Consider the following 25,155-nt stretch of genomic DNA (forward strand, 5'->3'; position numbering starts at 1 on the left):
AGTTCTACATAATTGAATAACAATTGGATCTAATTTTAGACATATAATACTACTACTACTACTACTAATAATAATAATAATAACAATAAAACTTTATTTATGGAGCACTTTTAAAACAGATGTCACAAAGTTCTTTTCAATAAAAATAAATTAAAAATGAAAACACAACAAGCACACAGAATACCTGATGAAAGTAGAAAGCACACAAATAAAGCAGGAGGCTATAAAACTTTAATAAAATCAGGAAACGCTCTCCGATGAATTATGCATTTATCACATTAACCTTGTCCATCATATGAGAAAAGAAAATATTTATCAGCCATTTAATGGGGAAAAAAAAAATCAATTTTTCTTTAAATGAAATTTTATGATTATTTAAAGTTACAGGTTTAAATTGTGTTTTCATTAAAACGTGTAAATTCACTGATTTTGTAAATTTGTCTTCTGTGTTTCAAAAATACTTAGCAAAAACAGAAAGGAAGGAAGGAAGGAAGGAAGGAAGGAAGAAGGAAAGAAAGAAGGAAAGAAAGTAGAAGGAAGGAAGGAAGGAAGGAAGAAAAGAAAGAAAAAGAAGGAAGGAAGGAAGGAAAGAAAGAAAGAAGGAAAGAAAGAAAGAAAGAAAGAAAGAAAGAAAGAAAGAAAGAAAGAATGAAAAAGAAAATATATACCAGGTTTTATTTTTTACTTAGAACCTTTTTTTAATGATATGTTCTGGTTATTCTGGGTTGTGAGCAGCAGGTGCATCAATGTGTTTGTGTTCCAGAAACACTGAAAGCTTGTGTAAAAACAAAGACGTGACTTTTAGTGCGGTTGTGTTTGCGGCCTGTCCGGGAGGACGGGGCGACTCTTCCCTCCACAGATCAGATTAGAGCTTAATCCCGAACCCACACTGTGCATGCGCAAACTCAAGTGCGTGCGTCGGCCGAGGGACGGCTCGGTGTTAATTCAACCGCAAACTGCCTTCATTCTCCACATCTGCTCTCCAGAAAGTGTCGCTGATGAAGTGAACGAGGTAAGGCGTCTTTTTAACGATGTCAGAACATCCGAACATTCGCGTCCGACTGGTGACCGTCAGCGGAGTTGGTGGTCCGGGTCCAGACTCCAGGATTAAAGCCGGCTGTCCCGTTAGAGCTGCGTTTAGCCCCAAACGACAAAGTAGAGAGTAATCTAAACCATACATACGGTCCGACCCTGAGAAAATCCGGTATAAGGGAAACAGAACCGCGGGACGGTCCGGGCTACAATGCGCTCTTGTTGCGCGCCGTGTGGATAATTGGTCCGTGCGCTGACCCACTTGGCAGATGGAGCTCCGGGTCGTTCATATTCAAGTCACAACGCAGCTCCACAAGGAAACTAATTTAACCAACTTTCAGATGCACCTGAGAACATTTTCCTCTCTTGTCTTCCTCCTGATGGCAGCTCGGAGGAATGTGGCCGCGCAGCTCCGCAGACTGGTTTCTGTTGGCAGCGTTTGGATCAATGCGTGTGCCACCGGGGAGAGAGCTGTCCACGCTTTTAGGACTTAAAAGTACAAGTTGAAGTTATTATTATTATGCAGGAGAACACAGTTGTGGAGTTTCTATAATCAAGACAAACGTAGCCAGTACTTCAGTGGCCCTTGGTAAAGCCCACGTTATGCCTGTTTGACACGCTGCACATAGTTTACTGTGGACCGTGCTGTGCATAGTTTAATCATCAGTGACATCCCATATCTCATCAACCATCCAGCCATCATAAATAAGGGAGTAAATGTGCAGCATTGAGCGTTGCAATGCAGCGGAGAAAAAGTCCACAGCAGCATAAAAGAACATTCTGTACTTTTATTCAGTTCATGAGTCTTTGCTTGCATCCCAGTGAGGCCCTCAGTCACCACCTGTAGCCTGTTTACATGATGCAAACAGTGGAAAACTGCAAGGCCCTATTGTGCCTCCTGTTCCACAAATTAATGGAAAACTTTTATCCATCCGTCCTCTATGCACCACTTAATCCTCACTAGGGTCATGGGGGGCTGGAGTCTATCCCAAGTGACACCCTGGACAGGTAACCAGTCTATCACAGGGCTACACTTAGAGACAGACAACCAAGCACACTCACATTCACACCTACAGACAATTTAGAATCACCAATTAACCTCAGCATGTTTCTGGACTGTGTGGGAGGAAGCCGGAGAACCCGGAGAGAACCCACGCTGCCCGGGTGTCCTCACCAGGATGCGAACCGGCGACCTTCTTATTGTGAGGCAACAGTGCTAACCACTGACCCACCGTGCAGTCCTACTTTTCAATAATTCAGCTCAAAATCTTGTATAACTGGTCTTGTTCTAAGCAGACTGTTTTAGTGTCCACGCCCCCTTCAGGAAGAAAACCTTCTCTGTCTGTGACGGAGCAAAACAGCTGAGTTGACACAAGAACCATCTTCCATCTCACTTTCTGAGCCGTCATTTCATTTGTATGAAAACATCCCAGAATTCACTGCACAGCCGTTGTTTTTATCTCATGTGTTTGGTGAGATTGGAAAAGAAGTGACTGCTGGTTCACACAGCGCTTCTCAAACTGTTAGAGCCACGACCCCCAAGATAACAGAAGTTTATGTTCGGGACCCCCCAGTTTGAGTTTTTAATAGCTTTGTCGTTGATGCATTAATGAATGTGTTAACTCCACAGATTAATCTCTTTACATTAACACGTTCATTTTCTTTTGATTGAATGAATGAATTTACTTTAGTTTTGAACAAATGAAAGTGAAAAAATATAAAAACAAAAGAAAATCATTTTAAAAAGAGCAAATAATAATAATATCGCATCATCAAATCACAATATTATCAAGTTCAAAAAAGGAGTGGGAAGAAGTTTACACTTTTAATTTTAACAGCCCTAATACCAATTTATTTGACAAATGTGAGCTTTATGTTTGTTTTTTTTTAAAAATGATCTGGCGACACCCTGAAATTATCTTGGGACTCCCATGGGGGTCCCGACCCCCAGTTTGAGAACCACTGGGTTAACATATAGTGTTAATGGGCTTCATTTCACAGTCACTGTTTCATCCTCATTCTATTGTCTGACAACAGAAACAGATCAGGATGTAAATGAGAACAGCCGTATGTGTTTCAATGTGCTGGATGTGAGCACAGAGAGCAGGANCTCATTCTATTGTCTGACAACAGAAACAGATCAGGATGTAAATGAGAACAGCCGTATGTGTTTCAATGTGCTGGATGTGAGCACAGAGAGCAGGAGAGAAGTAAACAAATGTAAACACAACAGATGACACTAAAACCCACCCAGTGTTTGTGTCGTGGTTTTAAATCACCTCCACCATCTCTGACCAATCAAAGCTAAATGTTAGCCACATTAGCCACACGACGCTCCAACACTGAGGACAATAAAAATAGTTTTTCACCGTATGGGACCTTTAAAGTCGTTGCTACAGGCTTCTTACTTTGGCTGAGCCGCCACTTACTTCTGAAATGATTAATTTAAATGAGTTGTAGGCTTTCTGAATTTATTGACCCACTTTTTGGTGACAGAGTTTTGTCTGAAATATGCAGTTTTACTGCCACACACAGTAAAATGTAGTTATCACAGGATTGCACAGGATTAAACTCTTTATCTTGTCCCACATTTTAATATAATCGTATGACTCCTGGCATCAGATAACAAAGATTAATCTTTTGTTTTTCTATTTGCAAAGCCAATATGGGCCAGATGTTGAATATATTATTTTTAAATGCCTGAAAATAAACAGATGCCACCGTCTAAAGCCCATTTTCAATTTTTGTAAACTGAATAATAACAGAAATACAACTACACTTTGGTATACTACACAAAAGACTTTCTTTTGTTTGTATTTCTCAACACGGAGCTCAGTTAGAGGTGGAGCGCTTCATATTGCAATAAAGAACGGCATCGACTACAAATGTGGGAGGAGAAAACAACGCTGCTGCTCGTGGATCAGAGGGTTAAACATATCAGCTGCTGTGTGTCTTTAAACATGTTGTGATTTCAAACTGTCTTGCAGCTCCTGAGGATTTCGTGGTTTACCTGCTCAACACACCGAAAACAGACCTGCTGCTCTTTTGGGCCAGAATTCTTTACATTTCCTCAGACATTCACAAATCATGCACATTTGCACATACCGCTGCTGCTGTCCCCTCTCAGGGCCGGACGTACACCCGAACTAGCTCATGGACAGGAAGTGTGACATGTCAGTGCCTGCATCGAGGACAGGATGTCTAAATGTGAGCTGATCGAGCTGAAGGACCTCAGTGTGAATGATCCCATTGAGCTGGCTGCTCCGACCATCCACGTGGCCCCTCCGCCTGTAAACCCGGGTCACCCCAGCCCCTACCATGTGGTCCGTCTGGTGGGAGACAGCGTCAGCATTGAGGCGCATCACGCCGGAGAGGCCGGCGTGGGCCACGACTTCCAGCCCTACAGTCACACACACCTGACCTGGTGTGACCTGTGTGGAGAATTCATCTGGGGTCTCTATAAGCAGAGTCTACGCTGTGCCAGTGAGTACCTCCTGCATGTGGATACGTCTGGTTAGCTTATACCTACAATTTATAAAAAATAAATGTTTCTCACTGTAATTTTTTTACCGTTATTTTTGCAGATTTTCCTTTTTTTTCCCTTATTAAAAAAAATGATGTTACAAATAATTAATAGTAAAATTACAGATTTTTAAAATTTTTTTTTTTTTTAAAAGGCCAAAACTATGAATAATTTCAAAAAAGGTTTTTTATCAACATTGGACTGTAAAAATTATTATAATTTTTTAGATTTAAGTCAGAAAAACATATTTGCCATTACTACAGAAAAACCATGTAAATAAAGGAGGGAAAATGGTAAATAATTGTTTATCTGTCATTTTACAGATTTTCCTATTTAAAAAAAAAAAAGAAAGAAAAAAGTTGCAGATAATTAATAGTAAAATTACAGATTAAAAAAAAAAATACAGGCCAAAACTGTGTATAATGGCCATTATATTGGACTGTAAAAAATCTTATAATTTTTTAAATATTTAAATCAGGAAAAAATATTTGTGATTGCTAAAAGAAAAACCATGTAAATAAAGGAGGGGAAAATGGTAAATAATTGTTTATCTGCTATTTTACAGATTTCATAATTCTTAATTAGAAATAATGTCGAATAAAATCACAGAGAAAAGTGTTAATTTTCATGTTCTGTGTAAAAAAAAAAAAAACTGTAAATAATGTCCACATCAAAATGTATTTTTACAAATCATATTTTTTTCTTTTATGATGTGTGACCATAAAATTACTGTTTTATTGTATTTAAATCAGCCAAAATATAATTATTTTACTGACATTGCAGGCATTTGAAATGGTTTTACAGTTTTTGAACATCACAGTAATCCCTTGTTTTTCCAACAAATTTTTTCAGGCACCCTTGCTGTCAGATTCTCAGATCTTAAATTTTTAATTTTAAAGACCAAAACAAGCAAATAAACGATTCTGTTAACGCAGTTCAAGTAAAGCCTGACGATGAATATTGTTTTTTTTCTGTGTCACAGACCTCCGTTATTGACTAAAAAACTATTAGAAGCACATTTATCAAGCGTGCCGATGCTCATCAGGAAAAACTGTATTTCTGAGTCAGTCCCTCATTCGCTGTCGTGCTGCAGTCGATACGTAGAAAGAACCAAATCCACAACACGTGCATCGTCGACTCCTGAACACTGCAGGGCTGGACTGTTTCAATCAATCTTTGTTAAAGATAAAAGTAGATGCTTATTGGAAAGATTCAAGGTTTTATAAGAAACAAATGGGCGTAGAGTCACAGACAGGATGGAAAGGTGGAAAGAATCAAGAGACATGTTGTTGGTTTGGACCTTTCTGTTTCTGTTTTTGTGAAAATAAAAAAAATGTATTTTTTAAGTTGACAATATAAACTAATGTGGTTGCCAGTTTGAGGTTTACTAATTCATCTAATTAAAACCTCACATGAAATTCGTCACTTTAGAAGAAACAGCATGAAGCTAAAGCCTGAATCAGCTCCAGGATTCCACAACAACTAAGTCGTGTCCGTGGAAATCTCACAGAGCTGTAATATCGCCTTCGCTTTCCAGCTTCCAGGTTCTCCTGAATGTCGTGTTCTCATGTTAGTTTTTCCATTCCTGAGGAGCTTTATCACACAGGAGGAAGCTCTGGCTAGCATCGTGTTTTCACTCCTCTGTGGTACAGATAAGGCCTGGGCAGCTCCTCTGACTTCAACACTTCAAGACAACGACTACTGAAGCAATTAGAAGCGACCAGGAGACAGAGCGATGATGCTCAGCGAGAGATTACTGAATAAAAACGAGACACCAGAGCTCTTTACAGCTGCTCCGTCTGATGGTTTCTCTCTGCCTCTCTCTCAGACTGCAGTTACACTTGCCACTACCGCTGCCGGCCGTTCATCCAGCTGGACTGCAGCACGGATGGAAGTTTGTTCGCCGAGCAAGTAGATGACGCCGTGGAGACCGACACAAACGTGGTAAAGAAAAAAGCTGCACACGTCCCAGCACCAGAGAGCAGCAGCTGGTTTCTAATAGAAATCTAAATAAAGTGTTCATACGGTGTGGGTTAGTAGGTCAGGTGTGCAAAGGAGTTCTGTCCTGAATCACTTTGGTTCATTTCACAAGATCTGTTCAAAAGATTTGTGCATTGAATCATTCAGAGCTTCCGACTGCAAACTCCCAATCTGAATAATGCATATTCCTCAAGATCCCCGACTTCCAGAAACCAAAAAATGCTGTCTCTCTTCAGAAACCATTAAAAACACCCTTTTCAGGATGTCTAAATGTGAGCTGATTGAGCTGAAGGACCTCAGTGTGAATGATCAGCTCATCATCAAGCTCTGCAGAAGCCTGATAACGATCCTGGTCATGTGAATCAGGTGTGTTGGAAGAGGGAAACATCTAAAACATGCAGGATTATGGCCCTCCAGGACCAGGATTGGACACCCCTGTTCTAGGTGGTTTCCTCGCTACATCGTTTTTAATGGCTTTTAATAATCATATGAATACATTTATTTTGTGTTGCGCTTTTCAAGATACTCAAAGTCGCTAAACAGGGTAAAAGATAAAAACAGCAACAGAACAAGTTGAACAAAAGTTTTCAAAAGAGACTTGAATGTGTGGAGGTCAGAGCCGATGGGAGATGGAGCTCCAGCAGCAGAAGAGGCTCTGGCCCCCCAGGTTCGGTGCTCGGTCCTCGGTGGTGGGGCGAGGAGGTGATCAGAGGAAGATGGAAGGCTGTAGGAAGGGGTGTGGAGCAGGTCTGTGAGGTCGGAGGAGGCCTGATGATGGAGGATGAGGAGGAGGATCTTGAATGTGTTGTTTGACAGGGAGCCAGTGGAGATGTTGGAGGACGGGGCTGATCATGTGAGCGGGTGTAGGTGAGGAGACGGGCGGCAGAGTTCTGAATAAGCTGAAGCTTTTAGCCTTTTTAGCTGATCCCCAGGTCGACGTTACTCCTGAACTTGCTGGGCCTCAGACTGTCACTCAGCGCTCGTTGTGTTGTGTTCTGTGAGTGATTCATTGAACATCCATCGTTCCCTCACAGTGAGACGATCTCATGCAGTCTTCAGACAGTCTTTTTTTTTTTTAGGGAACTCAATCACTCCATGACAGTGACAGACTAATGAATCAATTGGCTGATGTCCACTTTCAGGTTTTATGGTGGCCTGAACCTTTGTGCATGTCCCAACCACAGGAATCGGCCCGTTGATCCTCTTTTAGTAGCTAATCCTGCTGTGATGGACTCCATGCTGATTGGTTATAAACCTGGAGAACACCAGGTGCCATTGTTCTGCTCTCTCAGTCTCTACATCAGTCTTCAATGTAAAATTCACAACATTGGCAATAAAAATTCAGACTAAACCCTCCACATGCCCATAGACGTGGCGTTGTGTCCAGTAGCTGTCGTTGTTTTGGCACATTTCGAGTTAAGGTTGTGGTCGTGTAACCGGTGGCCTCTCCGCTGCGTTGTGTGATGAAACGCAGGCGATCTCCGTTTATTGAAACTTGACAGGCGATAAAAAAACGTACACAAAATCCGCTGTCGGTTCTCGACTTGTACAAGCTACAGAAACTAAATGATAGTACAGCATATTAGAACCGGGAAAGTAAATTTATGAGTGAAATGATGCACATTAGACAGATAACAGCAGCACAGTCTGGCTTACCTCTCCCACAGAATATGTGAACAAAAGGGGAGCGTTAAGGTGGGAAAAACCCATCTACAGGGCGACCAAAAGCGTAGCACTGGGACCCCCAAGTGATGGTTCCACACCATAACCAAAAATGAAAGTAATAACAACAAAATGACAGTAAATTAAAATATATACGGTCATCATGTATAACCACTAAAACAATACATATATTAATATAAAACCGCTGCTGCACCACTGACCCTGTTACAGTCGGAGCTGTCGGATGCTACAACATCGTCTGAAAGGCTCATTTATGGGTCTTTCCTATAAACATTCGTGCCATCTCGTGCCCGCCTCAACTTCCTGCAGTGGAGAGTTGCCAAATGAATGAGCGACTCAGTACATCACTGCATATTCCTTCACAAGTGACAGAGCTCCACAAATGAACCGATCATTTTCTGAAGTGATTCTGTTCAGTTTCTTACGAGCAAACGGTTCCCTGAGCGACGCAACGCTCGTCAAAGCAGATGGAGGCGACCAGATTGCCCGCTGCTGTCCACCGTGTATCATTGTGCCATATGTCCTCAGAACTACCGGCTTTATTACCTACTCATTGTCGAGGAGAGTAATTCAGGGGAGAGCTGAGGGAGGGGGGGAGATGACCCGACTGGTTTAAACAATAAAACAGCTGCCCTTATTTCAGATCCACAGAAAAAAAACTCTGCTGAGGTCCACCGATCAGCGGAGCTTCTTACATAATTAAAGGATTGCTCTGTTGTTTTAGCAGTCCAAACATTGTTAACGGGCTTAGGCTTGAGTTGGGATTATTTTGTCACACTGCTGTTTATGATTCATTTACTATCGTGCACCAACCAACCAACCAACCAACCAACCAACCAACCTACCCACCACTTTAATGTGGTAAAAGCACTGGTTCACCTTCTGCACCAGAGAGCCGATGTGCCAAAAACTAGGCTCACAAATCACACTTTTGATCAGACATTTATTGATTTTTTTATTTTGCAAATGATGCTTTTTCCAGCACAACTCAAACAGCGAGAGATTGATTTTTAAGAGGTTACAGGACATCAAGTGTGACATCTGAAGGTGTAAATGTTCACATAGTTGGAGCCCTCAGGGAAGCTGCAGCTTTATCATGAATCCATGAGAAATAAAGCCACTGGAGGGGCTGTGATGTGGACAGTTAGATGTTGTACACGTTGAAGAAAAGTAAGAGTCTTTGAGGTTAATAATAACATCAGGAGAAAGCTGCTGGTAGGACAATTGGAGCAGTGGGAGTGGGCTGGCCCTGCACGTGTCTTTGTGAGGTTTTATTGTCAGGGAGGAGCAAATTTAAATGCAGAGGTCAAAAAGAGCTTTCAGAAACAGAGGAGAGCGATTTGTGACTCGTAACAGTGACGACACAAGTCTGAAAAAGCGTGCCGAGTTCCCAGAGCCGATGAGATGACTTGGGGAAGCACAGCGAGTGGCTCGTCCTTCAGCCGGGACGACAGCAGCTCAGAGCTGGAGCTGTATTTCACTGCTTGCACGTCTTTCTTTCACAAGGTTGCAGCGGTGAGGTTTAAAGTCAGCTCAGTGAATTGTGTTCATTTATGCATGTGTTTATTTTCTTGCTGCAGACAAAGAGCTTGAATTGATTCGACTTTTGTTTCCGTTCATCAGTGTTGTGTCGCTCTCCGTCCTTAAAGCCCGGTTGTGAAGCTTAGTGTGTACCTGACTGGTGTTCTGATCGTTTCAGGATGAGAAGATCGAGTTGGGTAAACAGGAGTTGGGTGCTGCTGAGATTCAACAGAGAGTCAAGGAGTACAACGCTCAGATCAACAGCAGCCTCTACATGGTGGACGTGAGTGGCTCATAAAACTCTGTACATTAGGAAGTGATCACGTGCAGACTTTGCTGGCCTTGCATGGCACCCTCTCACTCTCTCATGGTTTATATCTTGCAGAATAAAGACGGCTCCTACACTGGCTTCATCAAGGTCCACTTCCAGCTGCTCCGTCCCATCTCCCTCCCTCCTCCTCAGAGCTCGACACAGGAGGACGACCAGCAGGGCAGACGCATGAGACGGCGGACGTCTTTCTACCTCCCCAAAGACGCTGCCAAGCACCTGCACATCAGCTCCGAGACGAGGGTGCGAGAGGTGATCGAGGCGCTGCTCAACAAGTTCACCGTGGTGGACAATCCGGCAAAGTTCGCCTTGTTCGAGCGCACGGAGAGACAAAGTCAAGGTGGGAGGCTTGGTATCGTGTTATTAGAAGAAGACATACAGTCGTCCTCAAATGTATTCGTCCCCGTACGTTAAAGAAAAGGCAAAATTCACAATAAAATAACCAGAAACTGAAAAAAGTAATAATAAATAAAAATTTGCTGAATTATAATTTAGTGAAATAAGATGTTGCTTTTGAATTGTGGTTGAAAAGAATGATTTAAAAAACAAACAAAATCAGAATACCTGTCAACAGGTGCAGAAGTCTGACCGAGAGTTACAGAAAACACCTGATTGCAGTGATTGGCTCAAAGAGTTGTTCAACTAAATATTAGCTTACGGGTCCCATCATGCTTTTTTTTTAAACGATATATCTGTTGAACAACAATTCAAAAGCAATGTCTTGATTTTCATTCAATTTTTATTTATCATTACTTTTGTCAATTTCAACTTATTTCAGTGACTGAAGCTGTTTCTTTCCTTCTTTAATGGGAGGATATGAATAAACTAAAGGACGACTGTAACAGAAATGAATCCTGAAGCTGTGATTCTTCTTCTTCCAGTGTACATGCGTAAACTGTCCGATGATGAACGTCCTCTTTATCTGCGCTTGTGTGCTGGACCCAATGAAGCGGTGTTGAGTCTGGTTTTGAAGGAGAATGAAACAGGGGAAGTAAATGTAAGTTTCCATTTTGCTCTGGAAAAAAACAACACATGCACTGCATATATTGCTGCTTGACAGTATAATTTGTCTCCTCCACAGTGGGATGCATTCAGCTTTCCTGAGCTGTGCAACTTCCTGCGAATCCTGCAGCGTGAGGAAGAGGAGCACGTACGGCAGATCGTGAAGCGCTACGCTCTGGCTAGAGACCGGATGAAGCAGGAGATGGCTCGGATAACTACCCCTGGTTGACGCCGAGACGATCTCACATTTGAACATTAAAAAAAAACCTTCTGCCTTGAAAAATATCACAGATCAATAGTAAAACTGACAGCAATGTATAAGGGAAGGAAAGAGCTCAGGCAAATTGAATCTAGGTTGTTAACATAGCAGGGATGCTGCTGCTACATTTAATGTGAACTACCTAAAGGAGCAGCTCGTGTTGCTTTGAACTGGATCGGCACAACACATAACGGGTTCTAATTTGTTTAGAAACCATGCTGCTTGATTAGATTATTTATAGTGATATTAAAGAAACATTTTTAGGTTTTTCTTGTAATTTATCGGGTTTATCCTCTGGTCATTTTGTGTGATATTTAGGTTTCTGTATTGTTTTATAATAAACATTTGGCACTTTAATAAACCTGTGAAATTGAGTCAGGCAAGTTAAAATGTGTTAATCTAATAAACAATGATAACAAATTGTGGTCATGTCATTTCTATGATGATTCTCAACTGAATGTAAAAGATAAAGTACATTATGCAGACAAAGGTAAGTGAACACGTACATGTGATTGCAGAACATCTCATTCAAAACTATGAGCTTTTTTGTGCTCCTATAACAGCCTCATGAAGGACTTTCCTCCTGATTTAGGAACCTGGTTGCAGGGATTTGCTTCTGTTCAGCCACAAGAGGATTTATGAGGTCAGCCAGTGGTGTTGGGCAATACGACCTGACATTCATACTGAGCAAAAATATAAACATAGCATACAAGTGGTATTTTTTTTTTCTCACTTTAAAATATATATACAGTATATATTTCCTGATACTAAGGAAATGTATGTTAACTTCTGACTTTGATTAAAGTGATAACAAAAAAATTATGTAAAAAAATATCTCTCTCATTATTCTGGCGTTTAGCAAATAGAAATAATTTTGGTAATCCTGTCTGACCTAAAACAGGAAAAGTTTTGTCACATTTAATGTCATATAGTGAGAAAAAAAAAGATTATATTTCTTTTTTTCCTAGTCTTGCTAAAGGCGGTGCAGTTCTCCTCCTGTCCGTGTGGTGTCGCTGCCTCACCGCTATGTTTCTGTGGCAACCCTGAAAAGGAAAAACGCCGAAGAAGAACGTAGGTTAGCATAAACAGCTAGCGTAGCTGTATGTGTTATGAGGTCTTTGCTTGTCCAGAATTAGCAGCCCACCAAGACAAATTCATCAAAGAAATTTCGGTACCTGCGAACCCACCGGCTCCCGCTTTAGGTACGTTTCTAACTCAGCCGAAGCGACAGTCGCTGGTTATCGCAGCAGCTAACGTTAGCCGCTGGCAGCGTCCGTGAACGTTATTTTGTGTAGAAACGTGTTGACCTGGCTAATGCTAGTAACAGAGTGCTAATTGTCTTTAGCTAGTGGTGATGTTAGCAGCCCAGGACATAAAGTGACATTAAAGCTACAGTAACCAAACAGCACCGGTTTGTGATTAGTGCTGTCGGGCATGGCTAGCTAGCCAAGTTAGTTGCCACGTCTAGATGCCGTTTTGGAGTCTTCTGGACTCTCGGCAGGAGCTGACTCATGTTTGTCGTGTATTTTTTGTAAATTTAAAATGCCATTTTTATGATCTGTGCACGGCGTGTAGTAGGAAGGTGGCTAGGTATGGGACGTAGGCATCGCTGTGCTAATGTTGCACTGTCATGTCACTGGCCTGCTTTTTGTGACATATGGGCAAAGGACACAAGACTGAGATTATATCATACCTGGACTCTAGGTCTTATCCATAAACAGGACACCAGTAAAGATAAATGGCTATAAAACAAGGTGTAATTTTAATATATAGACATTTTGTGTTGTAAAGCCTGTTTTTTTTAATATTATTATTAATGACCCTGTCTGTGGTACTACTTTTCTTGCTCAGAGAAAACTGAGATTTTAAGAGCTGCTGTAAATGTCTACCTTATTTCTCCCTTACTCTGTCTTAAAATAAGAAAAAAATAATAATCATGCTTGTGTCATAACACATTGTCTGAAATGATCCAACTCCTCCCTTCATTTGTCATTTCTAACAGGTGTCACTTCCTGAAGGTCACGTTTCATTTGGCACAGTAACGCTGTAGCACCGCTGGCATCCCTGTGACCCGAGAAAATAATGTGCTGCAGCTGAAGATGGGGGGTAGCGGCTCCAAATCCAAAGGATTTTGGCCTTTTTCTGGCTCAGGTAGTGTGGATGATCCAACCAAAGATGGAAACGAGCAGTCACTGGCAAGAGTTCGAAGTTTCCCGGGCGCAACACCGTTTGTGTTTACCAGACGAAGGTAAATATAGCATCAGCGTTGATGACAGCAGACCGATGCACTGAGATGTTCTAATAATCGTGTTGCGTCTTTATTGCACATATAGATTTCCCTTTCCTCTTGTGTAAATAAAAGCAAACATTTATTGAGTCGTGAGTGTGGAGTTTGTAACTTGGAGATCAGTTTGAGGCTCCTTTGCATCCAGAATGTGCCTCAGAAAAACAGCTTCATGTTCCAGCAGATGTGGCACAAGCAGTAAATGCTTCAAACATTCTGACCCAACCTCAGCTGAAAGGGGATTCTACATATAACAAAGATGTTGGAGTAATCAAATGTGAACGATGTTGAATGTGGTGATATATAGTCTGCTTATTAAAAAAAACATTTCACAAAGACTGGTCATCAAGAGATGGATCTGTTTGCACAAAAAATATTGCCAGAGTTTCACATTCGGCCAGAGTTTCACATTCGGCCAGGATTGTTGACACAGCGCCATAAAGTCGTGCTGTTTGCACAACAATTCGAACTCATCCACCTGCTTCATTATAGTATAAACCACATCGGGTGACGTCTGTTCATTCAATTTCCACGACAATGAGTCCACTTTATCTTCATTCTGCTCGTCTTTATTTATCCGTAGTCTTCTGCTGCGGTAGCAGATTTGTCTTAACTGCCCTGTTATACGCCGCTTTTGCACCGAGCTGTTATTTGCTTACCCTACTCCCTTGACCTTTGAAAACAAGCAGTTCTACCCTCAGAAGGACAGCTGACTCGGTGTTGTTTTGGCCGCCGACGTTTTACAGAAACTACACACTATAAAGCATAATGTTCCCAAGAGCTGGGCGGAGGTTTAAAGGCAGAATCAGCAGTACGAATCCAATACAGCCTTTGGTTTAAACTCAGTGAATATCTCCTGATGGTTTACTTCAATGCATGTGCTGAAAAAAAAATCTGGTGTTTGTACACAAATGGGAAATAAAGTTTGTGTTCGTTCATAGGACAGGGAGAGAGGGAAAGGGAGGGCAGATGGGCACCAAGAGGCATGATAACAAGATGAATATACGAACTAAATAAATATCAGTGTTGCTCCAGAACAACAGACTCCATTTTTAACTGTTTTTTTTTTTTTTTTAAATGCTTGACATCATTTAAGTTTTCTCGTTGACACTTATTGTGTAGCACAAAATGCAGCATGTACACAGGTAACACACTGAACAAACATATAGATGCAGCACATGGTCTTCTTTACTGACTTAAAGAGAAAATGGACGTGTCTGAAAACGTGATCATGTCCACCAATGTCTCCCTTCAGCAAGAGTGGGACAACATTTCACAAACAGCATCGACAACCTCGTGAACTCTGTGCAGTGCAGGTGGACAGACTTGTTCATGACTTGTGATTTCTGGTCAACCTGCCCATTGTCGTTTGCATAATCGTGTGTATTTGATGGTGAATTATGTCCACTCTGCATTTGACATGTCGTGTGATTGAACAGCAAATACTTAATGAAGCCTCACATACTGTGTTGATATTTTTGTTAGCTATATTTTCTATTCACTAGATTGGATAACTGAAGAATCTTCTGTTCATAATTGATTTTGTCTCTCTGCTGCAGCTCTCTGTTCTTTGATGAAGACGGCGACTTGGCCCACGAGTTCTATGAAGAGACAATTGTGACAAAAAATGGCCGTAAAAGAGCCAAGCTGAAAAGAATTCAAAAGAACTTAACACCTCAGGTGAGGAAGTTGCTATCCTGATCTATGACTTTACTTAACAGGCTGTCCCGTCATCAGTCTGAATCATTCTCATTTCTTTGCATCCTTCCAGGGAATTATAAAGCTGGACCACCCGTGCATCCATGTAGATTTCCCAGTCGTCCTCTGTGAAGCCTGACAATGTCTGAGGAGCGTCTCAGACTCGCCACTGTGTCAACTCCGTCCTGTGGTTTCCCCTGCAGATGGAAGCCCGAACCACCTTTTAAAATAACATGATCTCTTGATATATTTGATGCCCTTATGTGGACAGGCCGACGCATTGTGTGCTGAGCCTCTGCATGTGATCTGTTTTTGGCTTGTGTGCTGTTAGACACAGAATAGGTCACCAGTGGGGATCTAGAGGGGTGCCACGCTGGCTCAACCTACTCCGTTTACAGATCATGGTTTGTGTGCATGTCAGTGTGAATGTGTGTGCAGACGTGGGATGAAACATGAACTTTTTGCTGCAGATTGTTTTTCTGGTATGATTCGCTGAACTCGAGGAGTTGAAGGAGAATGAAACCAGTTCTTCCCTCTGTCGTGGTCTCACCTGAAGCGGGAGAGTTGTCAGTGCACACTTTTGTTTCTTGACACCATTATGACTTGCTTTATTATGCATGGAACAGGATCTGCTTATGAGTAATAGCCTAGGGAGTTGACAATCAGTGGCCCACCAACTCGTAAGTGGATTATCAATGTCATATTACTATCATCATCATCATCATCGTTTTGGAAGGACTGGCTTCAGTGACCTCAGAGCCGCACATGTACACAGCAGCAGTGAGTCTAATAAGAGATCCTGTTGTTTTCGTTGCTGCTTTGGCATACTATGTTTCACATTTAATTTATTATAACTGTTTTTTTAATTACAACCGTGTCATGTTCCTGTTTTATATCCATACGTCCAACAGCATATTAAAGTGCATTTACTTCAGAAGCCTTGAATATTCGCAAGGAAGGCAAACTTATGGACATATTTCATAATTGTTGCTTATAAAAGCTCCTGTAAAAACAAGTCTGGGTTTTACATATGCAGGTGAAAAGGCTGAAATAGAACACAGTGGTCGTGTTTCGGCAAACTAAAGGTAGTGTACGACGATGTTTTGATATGGCAGCCACATCTGGACACATCAGCGTGGTTGGGTCGAGGGATTTTAACCTGCACGATACAAAATCATCTCTAAAAAGTCGCCTTGAGGCAGCTTTGACTCATGATGTCGTTAGTGAAATCTGCCGTCTGGCCCTGATGGACACTAAACTTTGCTGAGTGATTTTAATAAAAGACATTGTGATGACAGTAGGATTTATTCACATCAAACAGCCGTGTTATTTAAAAAAGAAAACAAAACTTCAGGTTCCTATGAAAGGTGCACCAAAGTTAAGTTTGGACCAATGTTGCTGATAAATCTGACTTTTCTGTGTGATAAAACCTGCATCTGGAGTTCTAGCCACGAGATAACCAGTAATTCTAAACTGACATGAAATAACAAGAGCAACACAGCGGTCAGATGTAGCTTGAGCCTTTATATAACAGTTATTGGCGAGCTTACGAGAGCTATTTGTCAGATAATCTTTTATAATAACAGAGTTTATTGTCTTGGCGAAGGTTTGAAACAGTAAAATGAACTGACGAAACCTGTTGTGGAAAACATGCTCCACCTGCAGAGGAAATTGCAAACTGTTTGGAGGCGACGTGTGCATATAAGCGTCTGCTAACGAGGTATGGATTAAGCTGGAAGACTAGTGACGGCCATCAATGCATGGGAAAGGGTTTTCTACAAAGCTGTCTGATATTGCTCTTCTTAGAGGATAAAAATGGTCTGTGCCAAAATCCACTCCACTTTATTGCTTCTATGAAATGATTTTTACTCTACACAAGTGTGTTTTTACCTCTGGGCAACTTTTCAGCCGAGTCTGGAGGAGGCACGGCCAACCATTACTTTGTGTTGTTTATTTTCACAAAGCTGAAATAATATGCAAAGCCATGAGGTGAATTGCAGTGTTGGGGTTAAGAAATTTGACTCCACAAACCACCAACCCTGAGGCCTCGCTGGCAAAAGTCTGGGCGCATTTTGAAGACGTGAAATTGCCAAAAAGGCGTTATTCACAGGCCCTGCTGCCATTGTTTCTCTTATCAGTAAAAGGAATGTGTCTCACGATCCTTCGACTTTCAAACACGCCACATCTGACAGTCTTTTACTGAACAGCCATAAGATCTGAGAGCGCATTTGAAAAAGGATATAATGGAGCAATAAGGTCAAGTGTATGAAAATACAAACACCTTTCTTTGCTTTTAGTGCAAACAGGGATTATAGAAAGTCTTTTTAAAGTAATTCATTAACTATTTGAGGTACTTTGACCCCGTTTAGCTGAACATAAGGTTAGCAATGCGTCATGTTCCCATTCTCACTTCCTAAAAAATGGCAGCATGAATATCCACTGGGCAATATCCTGACGTCCTGATTGGTCAAATGTCACAGTTCTGCTCGTGGGATCACTTTTAAAACCGCCTCACTCCTCATGAGCAAAAACAGAAATGCTCCTTTAAAGTAATAAGTAACTGTAAATAATCTAAATTCTACTTTTAAACAACCCTGATACCAAACATTGTAGATTATTTACGCAGGTTTTAAGGAAATTAAAAGCACCGCCCCACTCAAAAAACACAGTGATGGATAAAGTAGGACAGGGGCTTTCTGGGGAAGTGGAGCAGTGCTTTCATGCGTAAAAACTCATAGCAGGCAGTGACTTAAAATGCTAAAGCAGCAGTGGTTTTCCTGTTTATTTTAATAGTAAGGTGTATATATAACAATTCAGCAGTATTCCATATCGTATATAACCTTCAGAAGAAACAGCAAAGGCAAGATGTGATGCATCCATCCTAACCATAAAGTTAATATGAATAACTTAAGCTATAAATGCAAACCATGTAAGTGTGCTTTACTGACAAGTTCCACAAGCATTGGCAGCTACAGTAAGTCCAGATATTCTGAAGTCACTCAGTGGTTTGGGGCTGCCTCCTTGGGTTCTGTTTGATCTTTTACCTTTAGAGTAAAAATGATGACAAATACAGATCCTCCTGGGCAACTGGAAATCACTTTTTAGCTGATTTCAACTGCTAAACTTGTGTTTAGACGTATAAAATTGATCAACAAAGCAGCTGCTGACATGTCAATAAGTATCATAGTGACTATTTGATTGTATTACACTCATATGCAGCGTCCTGTGGAGCTCTGCACTCTGCACAGCCAAACCTTTAGTTGTGTCTCAGTGGTTGTTCTATTTGCCTCCATTTGAGTCATGGTAAAGTAAAATGCAGCTACGACTGCTTTAACTATAAAACTTTATAGTATTTATATGATTTTACTTTAGAACAGTGTACGTTTGAACTATTTTCAAATCTTTCTGTGTTAGAAAACCAGACCAAATAGCTTTTTCCTTGTTACAACCTCTAAAAACTGAAAAGTCCTCATGTGGGGATTTTGCACATGTGTGTCACGCTGCGGTCAAACAGAGGTGGGGTTTCCTGGTTATTTAAATCGCAATAAATAAACTGCGTGTGTGTCTGTTCCGTTAAAAGGATCTCAAAGACTGTTATCATGGAGCAGTTTGACCTGTAGCTGCACGTCCTGATCCTGAACAACTGACTGAACTGCTGTCATCTGGAGTTTAGAGGAAAACGCTGCTGGTAAGAGACATAGAGGGGACTCCTCTTTAAATGACAGATTTACAGAATAACTTTATAATAGGTTTATCATGCATGGTATTGTTTGCCTTAGTTACACTAACATGTTTTTGATTATTTGGTTATTAATTTTTCAAGCTGAACTGTCCTTCCTATCCTCAGTGCAAAATAGAAAGAGTTGAGATGTGTAAATAATAATTATTATAATAATAATACATTTTATTTAAAAGTGCTTTCTGGACACCCAAGGACACTGTGCAGAAAAACAAAAAACAAATAAAATAGAGGCATGATAAAAGGACACAACATTCAATATAATAGGGTATATGATGGTATATTCCACTTTTAAATAGCCTAATAATTCCCACTTCAACTCAGTCTGTTATACAGCAAAGTTTCCAGAATATGTCACATAAATATGGTTTAAAAAGCTTAGTGCGGTGTAAATTGGTTAAAAATAACCTCTCCTCCTTATAATAGAACTTTAGAAAACAGACATAGAGTGGTTAGGCAAGGGGCATTATATCATCATTTTGTTTAATTGTATACTCAAATAATAAATACATTTTATTAGGGGTTTTACTGAATTACATTTTTATTTATATATAGGCTTCTGTATATAAAAAGAAAATATCAGTCCGTGGCGGTAGCCTACCGCTCCATTCATCCATGTAGGTGAAAGGGCAGCTTTTTAGGGAAAAAAAAATAAACTTTTTACTCTGCAAAAATTCTAAAACTTTGCAATTTATTAAGCTACAAACCCATTTTAATGGGATCTTAATAGTCGCTCTTATCAATGAATTTTTCCTCAGAGCAGAGGTCGACGAACAGACTAGTTCAGTATTTATTTGAGGGGGGATGCGCTGCGCTCAGATGTATTTTTATCCTCAAATTTAAGTCAGACAAGGTTATGGTAATTGCTAAATGTAAAATAATAACTTTTCTAAAGAAAAATCTCACGTTATTTTAATACAATCGGCAAAATCCGGCAAACTATTCCCACCAATAATTCCGTACCCCCCTATCCGAGAGCCAAATGCAACGATCGGTTGTTGCTCAACGTTACCGTCAGCGTCGCTCCTGCCGTGATTTCTCTTAGTCGTGGCTGACAGTCTTGTTAATCACCGAAATGGACTGAAACGACAAGTTTTCACATGGCAGGGCGGTGGAAGAACAATTCATCCGACGGTTACACGAGTGGAATAAACCCGTGTGCTCGGTTTCAACAGAACAGGTCAGACTGGAGCGCAGGAACAAACCCGATAGCTAAGTTAGCACGGCGCTATGTTTCAATGAAACTTTGGGCTAATGTGGCTAACTAACTTCAGCACGTCCGCTCGCTTCGCAGACAGAAAGAGACTTAAAACCCGTGAAAGTGGACGTTTGTCTGCTTTCTAGCAGCATTTATCGACATTCCCACAAGTGGTGTTGAAAGTAAAATTATTTATGCTTTGTCTCTGAAAGAGGAAGTTAACTTGAGGAACTTGGTGATACTAATAATAAGCTAGCAGTTTCTAGTAACCTGCTCGAGACTTTGTTTGTTTTTGGGATGCTCACTGAAAATAGTCTGTTGTTGAGTTCATGTCTTTTGCTACACCTAGAAGTCAGTAAAATATTCATTCAAAGTCGACGTAAGGGTTAAGAGTTTTTCACATGTTTCATATAATTGGTGTTGAATACACTGACTTATCTCTTTTAAGTGTGTCTCTCAGCATTTAACAAAACTGCTTCGTCTTTTCCAGAGAAAGAGGAGTGACGGTGAGCAGTGACCATGGCTGCACTATTCCACTCTCTCCTTACCACGGCTGGCCAGCTGCCATGGCTGCTTCTGACCCTGTTTACATGCTGGACAGTCCTGTGTTCTGCAGATACAAAGCAGACAAGATGGCCATTATATTCCCAGAAGCCAGTTCTTCTCGCCTGGAATGCCCCGACACAGGAGTGCGCACCACGACATGGTGTAGCTTTATCTCTGGACCAGTTTGACATTGTGGCGTCCCCCAATGAGGGCTTTGTCCGGCAGAATCTCACTATTTTCTACAAGGAGCGCCTTGGGTTGTATCCGTATTATGAGCGTGGTGGCACTGCAGTGAATGGAGGTCTTCCACAGCTCGCCAGCCTCAACCAGCACTATGAAAAGATGCCTGAAGGGCTGCAGAAATACATAAGAGAGCCAGGGGCTAAAGGCTTGGCTGTTATTGACTGGGAGGAGTGGCGTCCATTGTGGATCAGAAATTGGTACACAAAAGATATCTATAGAAATAAATCTCGTGAAATGGTGGCCAAGAAGAACCCAAAGTGGACCCCAGAACGAGTGGGAAAAGTTGCACAACAAGAGTTTGAGCTATCGGCTCAAAAATTCATGCTGGAAACTCTGAGACTCGCCAAAAGCCTGAGGCCCAATCAGCTGTGGGGCTTCTACCTTTTTCCAGACTGCTACAACCACGACTACAGGGGTGGTCTGAAAAACTACACTGGCCGCTGTCCTACTGTGGAAATGGCCCGCAACGATCAGCTCAACTGGCTGTGGATGGAGTGTACAGCGTTTTTTCCGTCCATCTACATGGGTTCTGTGCTGCGCTCTACAAAGTATGGACGCCTCTTTGTCCGAAACAGGGTGAAGGAGGCGATGCGCCTGGCCTCCGTTGGGGATGGATTAGCACGTCCTGTTTTTGTTTATACCAGACCCACGTACATCAGTCAGATGGCCCTCCTCACTGAGGTTAGTTGGCTGGAGAACAACTCATCAGGGGCCTTTATACATTCATTATCTGTTATCTGGTTACTACATTCATGGATATATTTTTGATTATATAAAGAGCATTTAATCTTTAACATGTCAAAAACGGTGACATAAAGAAAAGTGTTATAATTGTTATTTTGTCGAACAAACAGCCAAAAAACTCTAAAGAGTGTTTAGTTCAATGAGAAGAATAGCAAATCCTTACATTTGAGAAAACGAACCAGAAAATCAAAATGTCAGTTGACAAATGTATTAATTGATTCTGCTAGTTAATTTTTGAGTGCTTCAGTTTTGTTTGTGACTTTTTGTGCAACATGCAGTGTCCAAGATATTACCAGGAACTGAATGCTGCAAGCAGTTAATCCTAAATTGACTTCTACTTCTAACTTACACATATTAGTAACACATAGCTGACTTCTGCCGTAATTGTGAACCACTATTTAGTCACTGATGCCTTTCATCTACATTAATGGGAAGTGTGATTCACATAACAGCTACATGTTGGTGTGTGTTTTTTTGGGAAGCACTCAGTAAGTCACTGTTGGTGTTGAGACAAACTGAGTATATGACGGAATTATTGACTTCATTTGAACTCCAGTACACTGTTTCATTATGGCTCCCTGCTGACCTTTTAGTGTGAATCTTTCTGCAGACAGATTTGGTCTCCACCATCGGGGAGAGTGTTGCACTTGGAGCTGCAGGTGTGATCTTCTGGGGTGACACCTCCTATGCAGACAGCAGCGTAAGACCTGTACCTTCGGGGTTTTTTTCATGTCGAACAGCCTAGTGTTCTGTGGTTTGGGGTTAACATCTCCTTTTTCGTGTCCTCCAGGCCAGCTGCTCCACCGTAAATGAATATCTTCTGGGACCGCTGGGCAGGTACCTGCTGAATGTATCTACAGCAGCAGAGCAGTGCAGCCAGGCGCTGTGTAAATCCCACGGCCGCTGTCTTCGCCGAGCACCAGACAGTGATGTGTACCTGCATCTCAGCCCCTCAACACACAGGATAACTACTCAAAGTGGCCAGCTGAAGGTTACAGGAGCCCCCGGCCAAGCTGAGCTGGCTGTTTTCCGCACTCACTTCCAGTGCCAGTGCTACAGTGGGTACAGGGGTGATGGCTGTGCTCAAAAAGAAAAAGGGCAGAATAGAGCCTCCTCTGTCTTTGGGACCTGGCCTCTTTGCCTTTTACTCCCACTCGGACTTCTCACTCTGCTACACTGAGGAATCTGAGAAGCCCAAGACTATTTACTGCATCTGGCAGCCCTGCAAAGGACCGTTCAGACTTTCTCACACAAAAGCGGTAAGTTGTCGTACAACAGTGATAGTTTGACAGCAGCTGCTAGTCGGTCCTGGATTCAGAGATGTCCTAGTTTTTATCCCAGCACACAGAGACCTCGAGCAACAATATTTGTTTATAACAAACCACAGTGTGAGATCTACAACCTCAGGACCGCCTCCTGGAAATAATGTCTGTTCACTAATATTTCAACCAGTCAATAACTTTAATCACATTATGTAAAAGTGTCTCTTAAAGGCTTCTGCCGTGCTCCGTGCTGACCCTGACCTCCAGATGAGGAGATACTGAATCCAACAGGACTGCAATGTAATTGTGGGACCTTCTGCACAGAGAAAATGTTTTATTTATATAAACGATGGAACAAAAAGTGGATGGAAGGTACATTTGATGCCCAGCTGCATACAGGTTGTTGGTGCATCTGCATCTTGTTCATATGGATGTCCAAATGTAGCGCTATAGGTAGTTTGTGTTTGTTTTAGAATCAGGTTATATCGCCTTATAAATTCAATGTAAACACTACATAATGCCAGAAGTTTCTAAATGATGATAAATGCAGTCTGATTATCTTCCGCTTGTAGAAACGACGTGGCTGGACCTGCCTGTTTCAATTCAAAGTTGTGCCTTAACGGGGCTACAAAGTGCTCTTTTTCTACTGTTGCTTTTGTTTACAGATTTGATTTTTGTTTCAGCAGTGTTCATCTCAGTGCTTTATACTAATATTACCTCCATAAGGCCTACCAGTTTTTTATTAATAAAGAAAATGTTACAAAAGTGAAGCCAGGACAGTAAAACCAACAGAAAAGATGTTTGATGCTGATGGGATCCATCGTTTTACATGCGTCAAAATGTTCAATTTTAGCATACAGGAAATGTAACTTTTACATTTTTTGATTTTAAATTTCTTGATAACACACATCGTCGCAATCTAACATTTTAAATGAACAAATATGCCATTAAACTGGTCATAGCTGCTTGTTCCAGATATGTTGGAAATTTTAATACAGAAATGCCAAAGTTGTGTTTATTTATTAGCTCTAAGACTTTATAATCTGTACATCTTGGCTTCATGAATAACCAAATGTAAGGGAACCTCCTTTTGAATACATTGGGGCTTATGTTAAAAACATGAAAACTGAAAATTAAATATGTCAGCCTCAGAAATCCAGTATTGGTTTGACTCTCTACAGAACAACCAGAGTAGGTTTGTGTGTGTGTGTAGTTTGATTTGCTTGCACTGCAGCTTGTGTCAGAATTCCTGCCGGTGACACTGTGTTGAAAGCAACTACTGTAGGTACAAGTCTAGTTTATTGCCTATATATTCGCCCGACTGAAGCGAACGGAGCAGTTTCATATTTATACAGTAGCTTCTTTATTTAGTGACCAAAACTTTCAGCCGTGGGCAGGTGGTAGGTCGGTGCTGTTTTTCACAAACAGAATGGGGCAGATAGGGTTGTCGTAGAATCATAAATGTATGTTGAAAAAATTCTGCACTTTACTTCTCTGTTGAGGTGGATCTAGCATCTGTTCCCTGCACACAAAAGCCTATAAGGCGTACTGTCAGTGCTTTAAGACACAATCTGGTGTTTTATTTCCCACGTAATGTGTCAAGTTAGAGATTTGTTCCACTGTGAATCTAAAAGAAATGGGTGCTTCTACGATTGTTATACCTCCCTTGGCTTTGAACCTCCGTTATCTAAGATTTTATTTGCCGTTTTGTTGGAGCATAATGTTGTGCAGCACAGAAGTCATAAAGCATTCATCGGTTATTACTAAGAACAAAACAGGACACTAGTTTAGGTCATACAGACGTTGTCCCACAGTACTCTATTGACAAGGTAACGCAGCAGTCACCTTTTACTGTTCAGTATTAACACATTTGTATTTTACAGCTGTGAAAGTGGAACCATACTGTTGTTTCTGCAGCTTTACCCACTTTAGATCAAGTGTTGTTAACATGTACTGCCAACCATTTCCAAAGGCAAACCGTGATGTCAGACATTTTAATGTTTTGTTCAACTTTTAGCGGTCGTCTTGTTTCATGACCTTCACAACCGTACGAATACGAACTGATGAGTAGTTCTGCAGTTATGAAGTAGTTAGTTTCATAGTTAGTGACTAT

At 41.2% G+C, this 25,155-nt stretch overlaps 3 protein-coding genes across 3 annotated transcripts; all 3 read left to right on the forward strand.

Annotated features, from left to right (window-relative positions):
• The first annotated feature begins 4,229 nt into the window (after positions 1–4,229).
• On the forward strand, positions 4,230–11,748 carry rassf1 (Ras association domain family member 1). Its single transcript, XM_008285253.1, has 6 exons — positions 4,230–4,515; positions 6,384–6,499; positions 9,918–10,022; positions 10,125–10,407; positions 10,949–11,064; positions 11,149–11,748. The coding sequence occupies exons 1-6, from the start codon at positions 4,230–4,232 to the stop codon at positions 11,296–11,298; spliced, it is 1,056 nt and encodes a 351-aa protein (XP_008283475.1). The 3' UTR covers positions 11,299–11,748.
• Positions 11,749–12,392: 644 nt separating this feature from the next.
• On the forward strand, positions 12,393–16,610 carry tusc2b (tumor suppressor 2, mitochondrial calcium regulator b). The gene is made up of 4 exons (XM_008285259.1): positions 12,393–12,530; positions 13,331–13,576; positions 15,172–15,292; positions 15,384–16,610. The coding sequence occupies exons 2-4, from the start codon at positions 13,428–13,430 to the stop codon at positions 15,447–15,449; spliced, it is 336 nt and encodes a 111-aa protein (XP_008283481.1). The 5' UTR covers positions 12,393–12,530; positions 13,331–13,427; the 3' UTR covers positions 15,450–16,610.
• Positions 16,611–20,062: 3,452 nt separating this feature from the next.
• hyal2b (hyaluronidase 2b) lies at positions 20,063–24,225 on the forward strand. The gene is made up of 4 exons (XM_008285271.1): positions 20,063–20,229; positions 20,738–21,717; positions 22,391–22,480; positions 22,571–24,225. Exons 2-4 carry the CDS (start codon positions 20,767–20,769, stop codon positions 22,958–22,960), a joined length of 1,431 nt encoding a protein of 476 aa, XP_008283493.1. The 5' UTR covers positions 20,063–20,229; positions 20,738–20,766; the 3' UTR covers positions 22,961–24,225.
• Positions 24,226–25,155: the final 930 nt, after the last annotated feature.

Source organism: Stegastes partitus, unplaced genomic scaffold (genome assembly GCF_000690725.1).
Source record: "Stegastes partitus isolate 25-593 unplaced genomic scaffold, Stegastes_partitus-1.0.2 Scaffold10, whole genome shotgun sequence".
In the NCBI taxonomy this organism is placed as follows: domain Eukaryota; kingdom Metazoa; phylum Chordata; class Actinopteri; family Pomacentridae; genus Stegastes; species Stegastes partitus.

What these genes read in the sequence shown, in the direction of transcription:
- rassf1 (XM_008285253.1), top strand. Translation starts at nt 4,230, where the DNA reads ATGTCTAAATGTGAGCTGATCGAGCTGAAGGACCTCAGTGTGAATGAT. An exon ending in GCAGCCTCTACATGGTGGAC is followed by an intron (nt 10,023 to 10,124) that starts GTGAGTGGCTCA and finishes TATATCTTGCAG; the next exon opens with AATAAAGACGGCTCCTACAC. An exon ending in CACGGAGAGACAAAGTCAAG is followed by an intron (nt 10,408 to 10,948) that starts GTGGGAGGCTTG and finishes TTCTTCTTCCAG; the next exon opens with TGTACATGCGTAAACTGTCC.
- tusc2b (XM_008285259.1), top strand. Translation starts at nt 13,428, where the DNA reads ATGGGGGGTAGCGGCTCCAAATCCAAAGGATTTTGGCCTTTTTCTGGC. An exon ending in TTTGTGTTTACCAGACGAAG is followed by an intron (nt 13,577 to 15,171) that starts GTAAATATAGCA and finishes TCTCTGCTGCAG; the next exon opens with CTCTCTGTTCTTTGATGAAG. An exon ending in AAAAGAACTTAACACCTCAG is followed by an intron (nt 15,293 to 15,383) that starts GTGAGGAAGTTG and finishes GCATCCTTCCAG; the next exon opens with GGAATTATAAAGCTGGACCA.
- hyal2b (XM_008285271.1), top strand. Translation starts at nt 20,767, where the DNA reads ATGGCTGCACTATTCCACTCTCTCCTTACCACGGCTGGCCAGCTGCCA. An exon ending in AGATGGCCCTCCTCACTGAG is followed by an intron (nt 21,718 to 22,390) that starts GTTAGTTGGCTG and finishes ATCTTTCTGCAG; the next exon opens with ACAGATTTGGTCTCCACCAT. An exon ending in CCTCCTATGCAGACAGCAGC is followed by an intron (nt 22,481 to 22,570) that starts GTAAGACCTGTA and finishes CGTGTCCTCCAG; the next exon opens with GCCAGCTGCTCCACCGTAAA.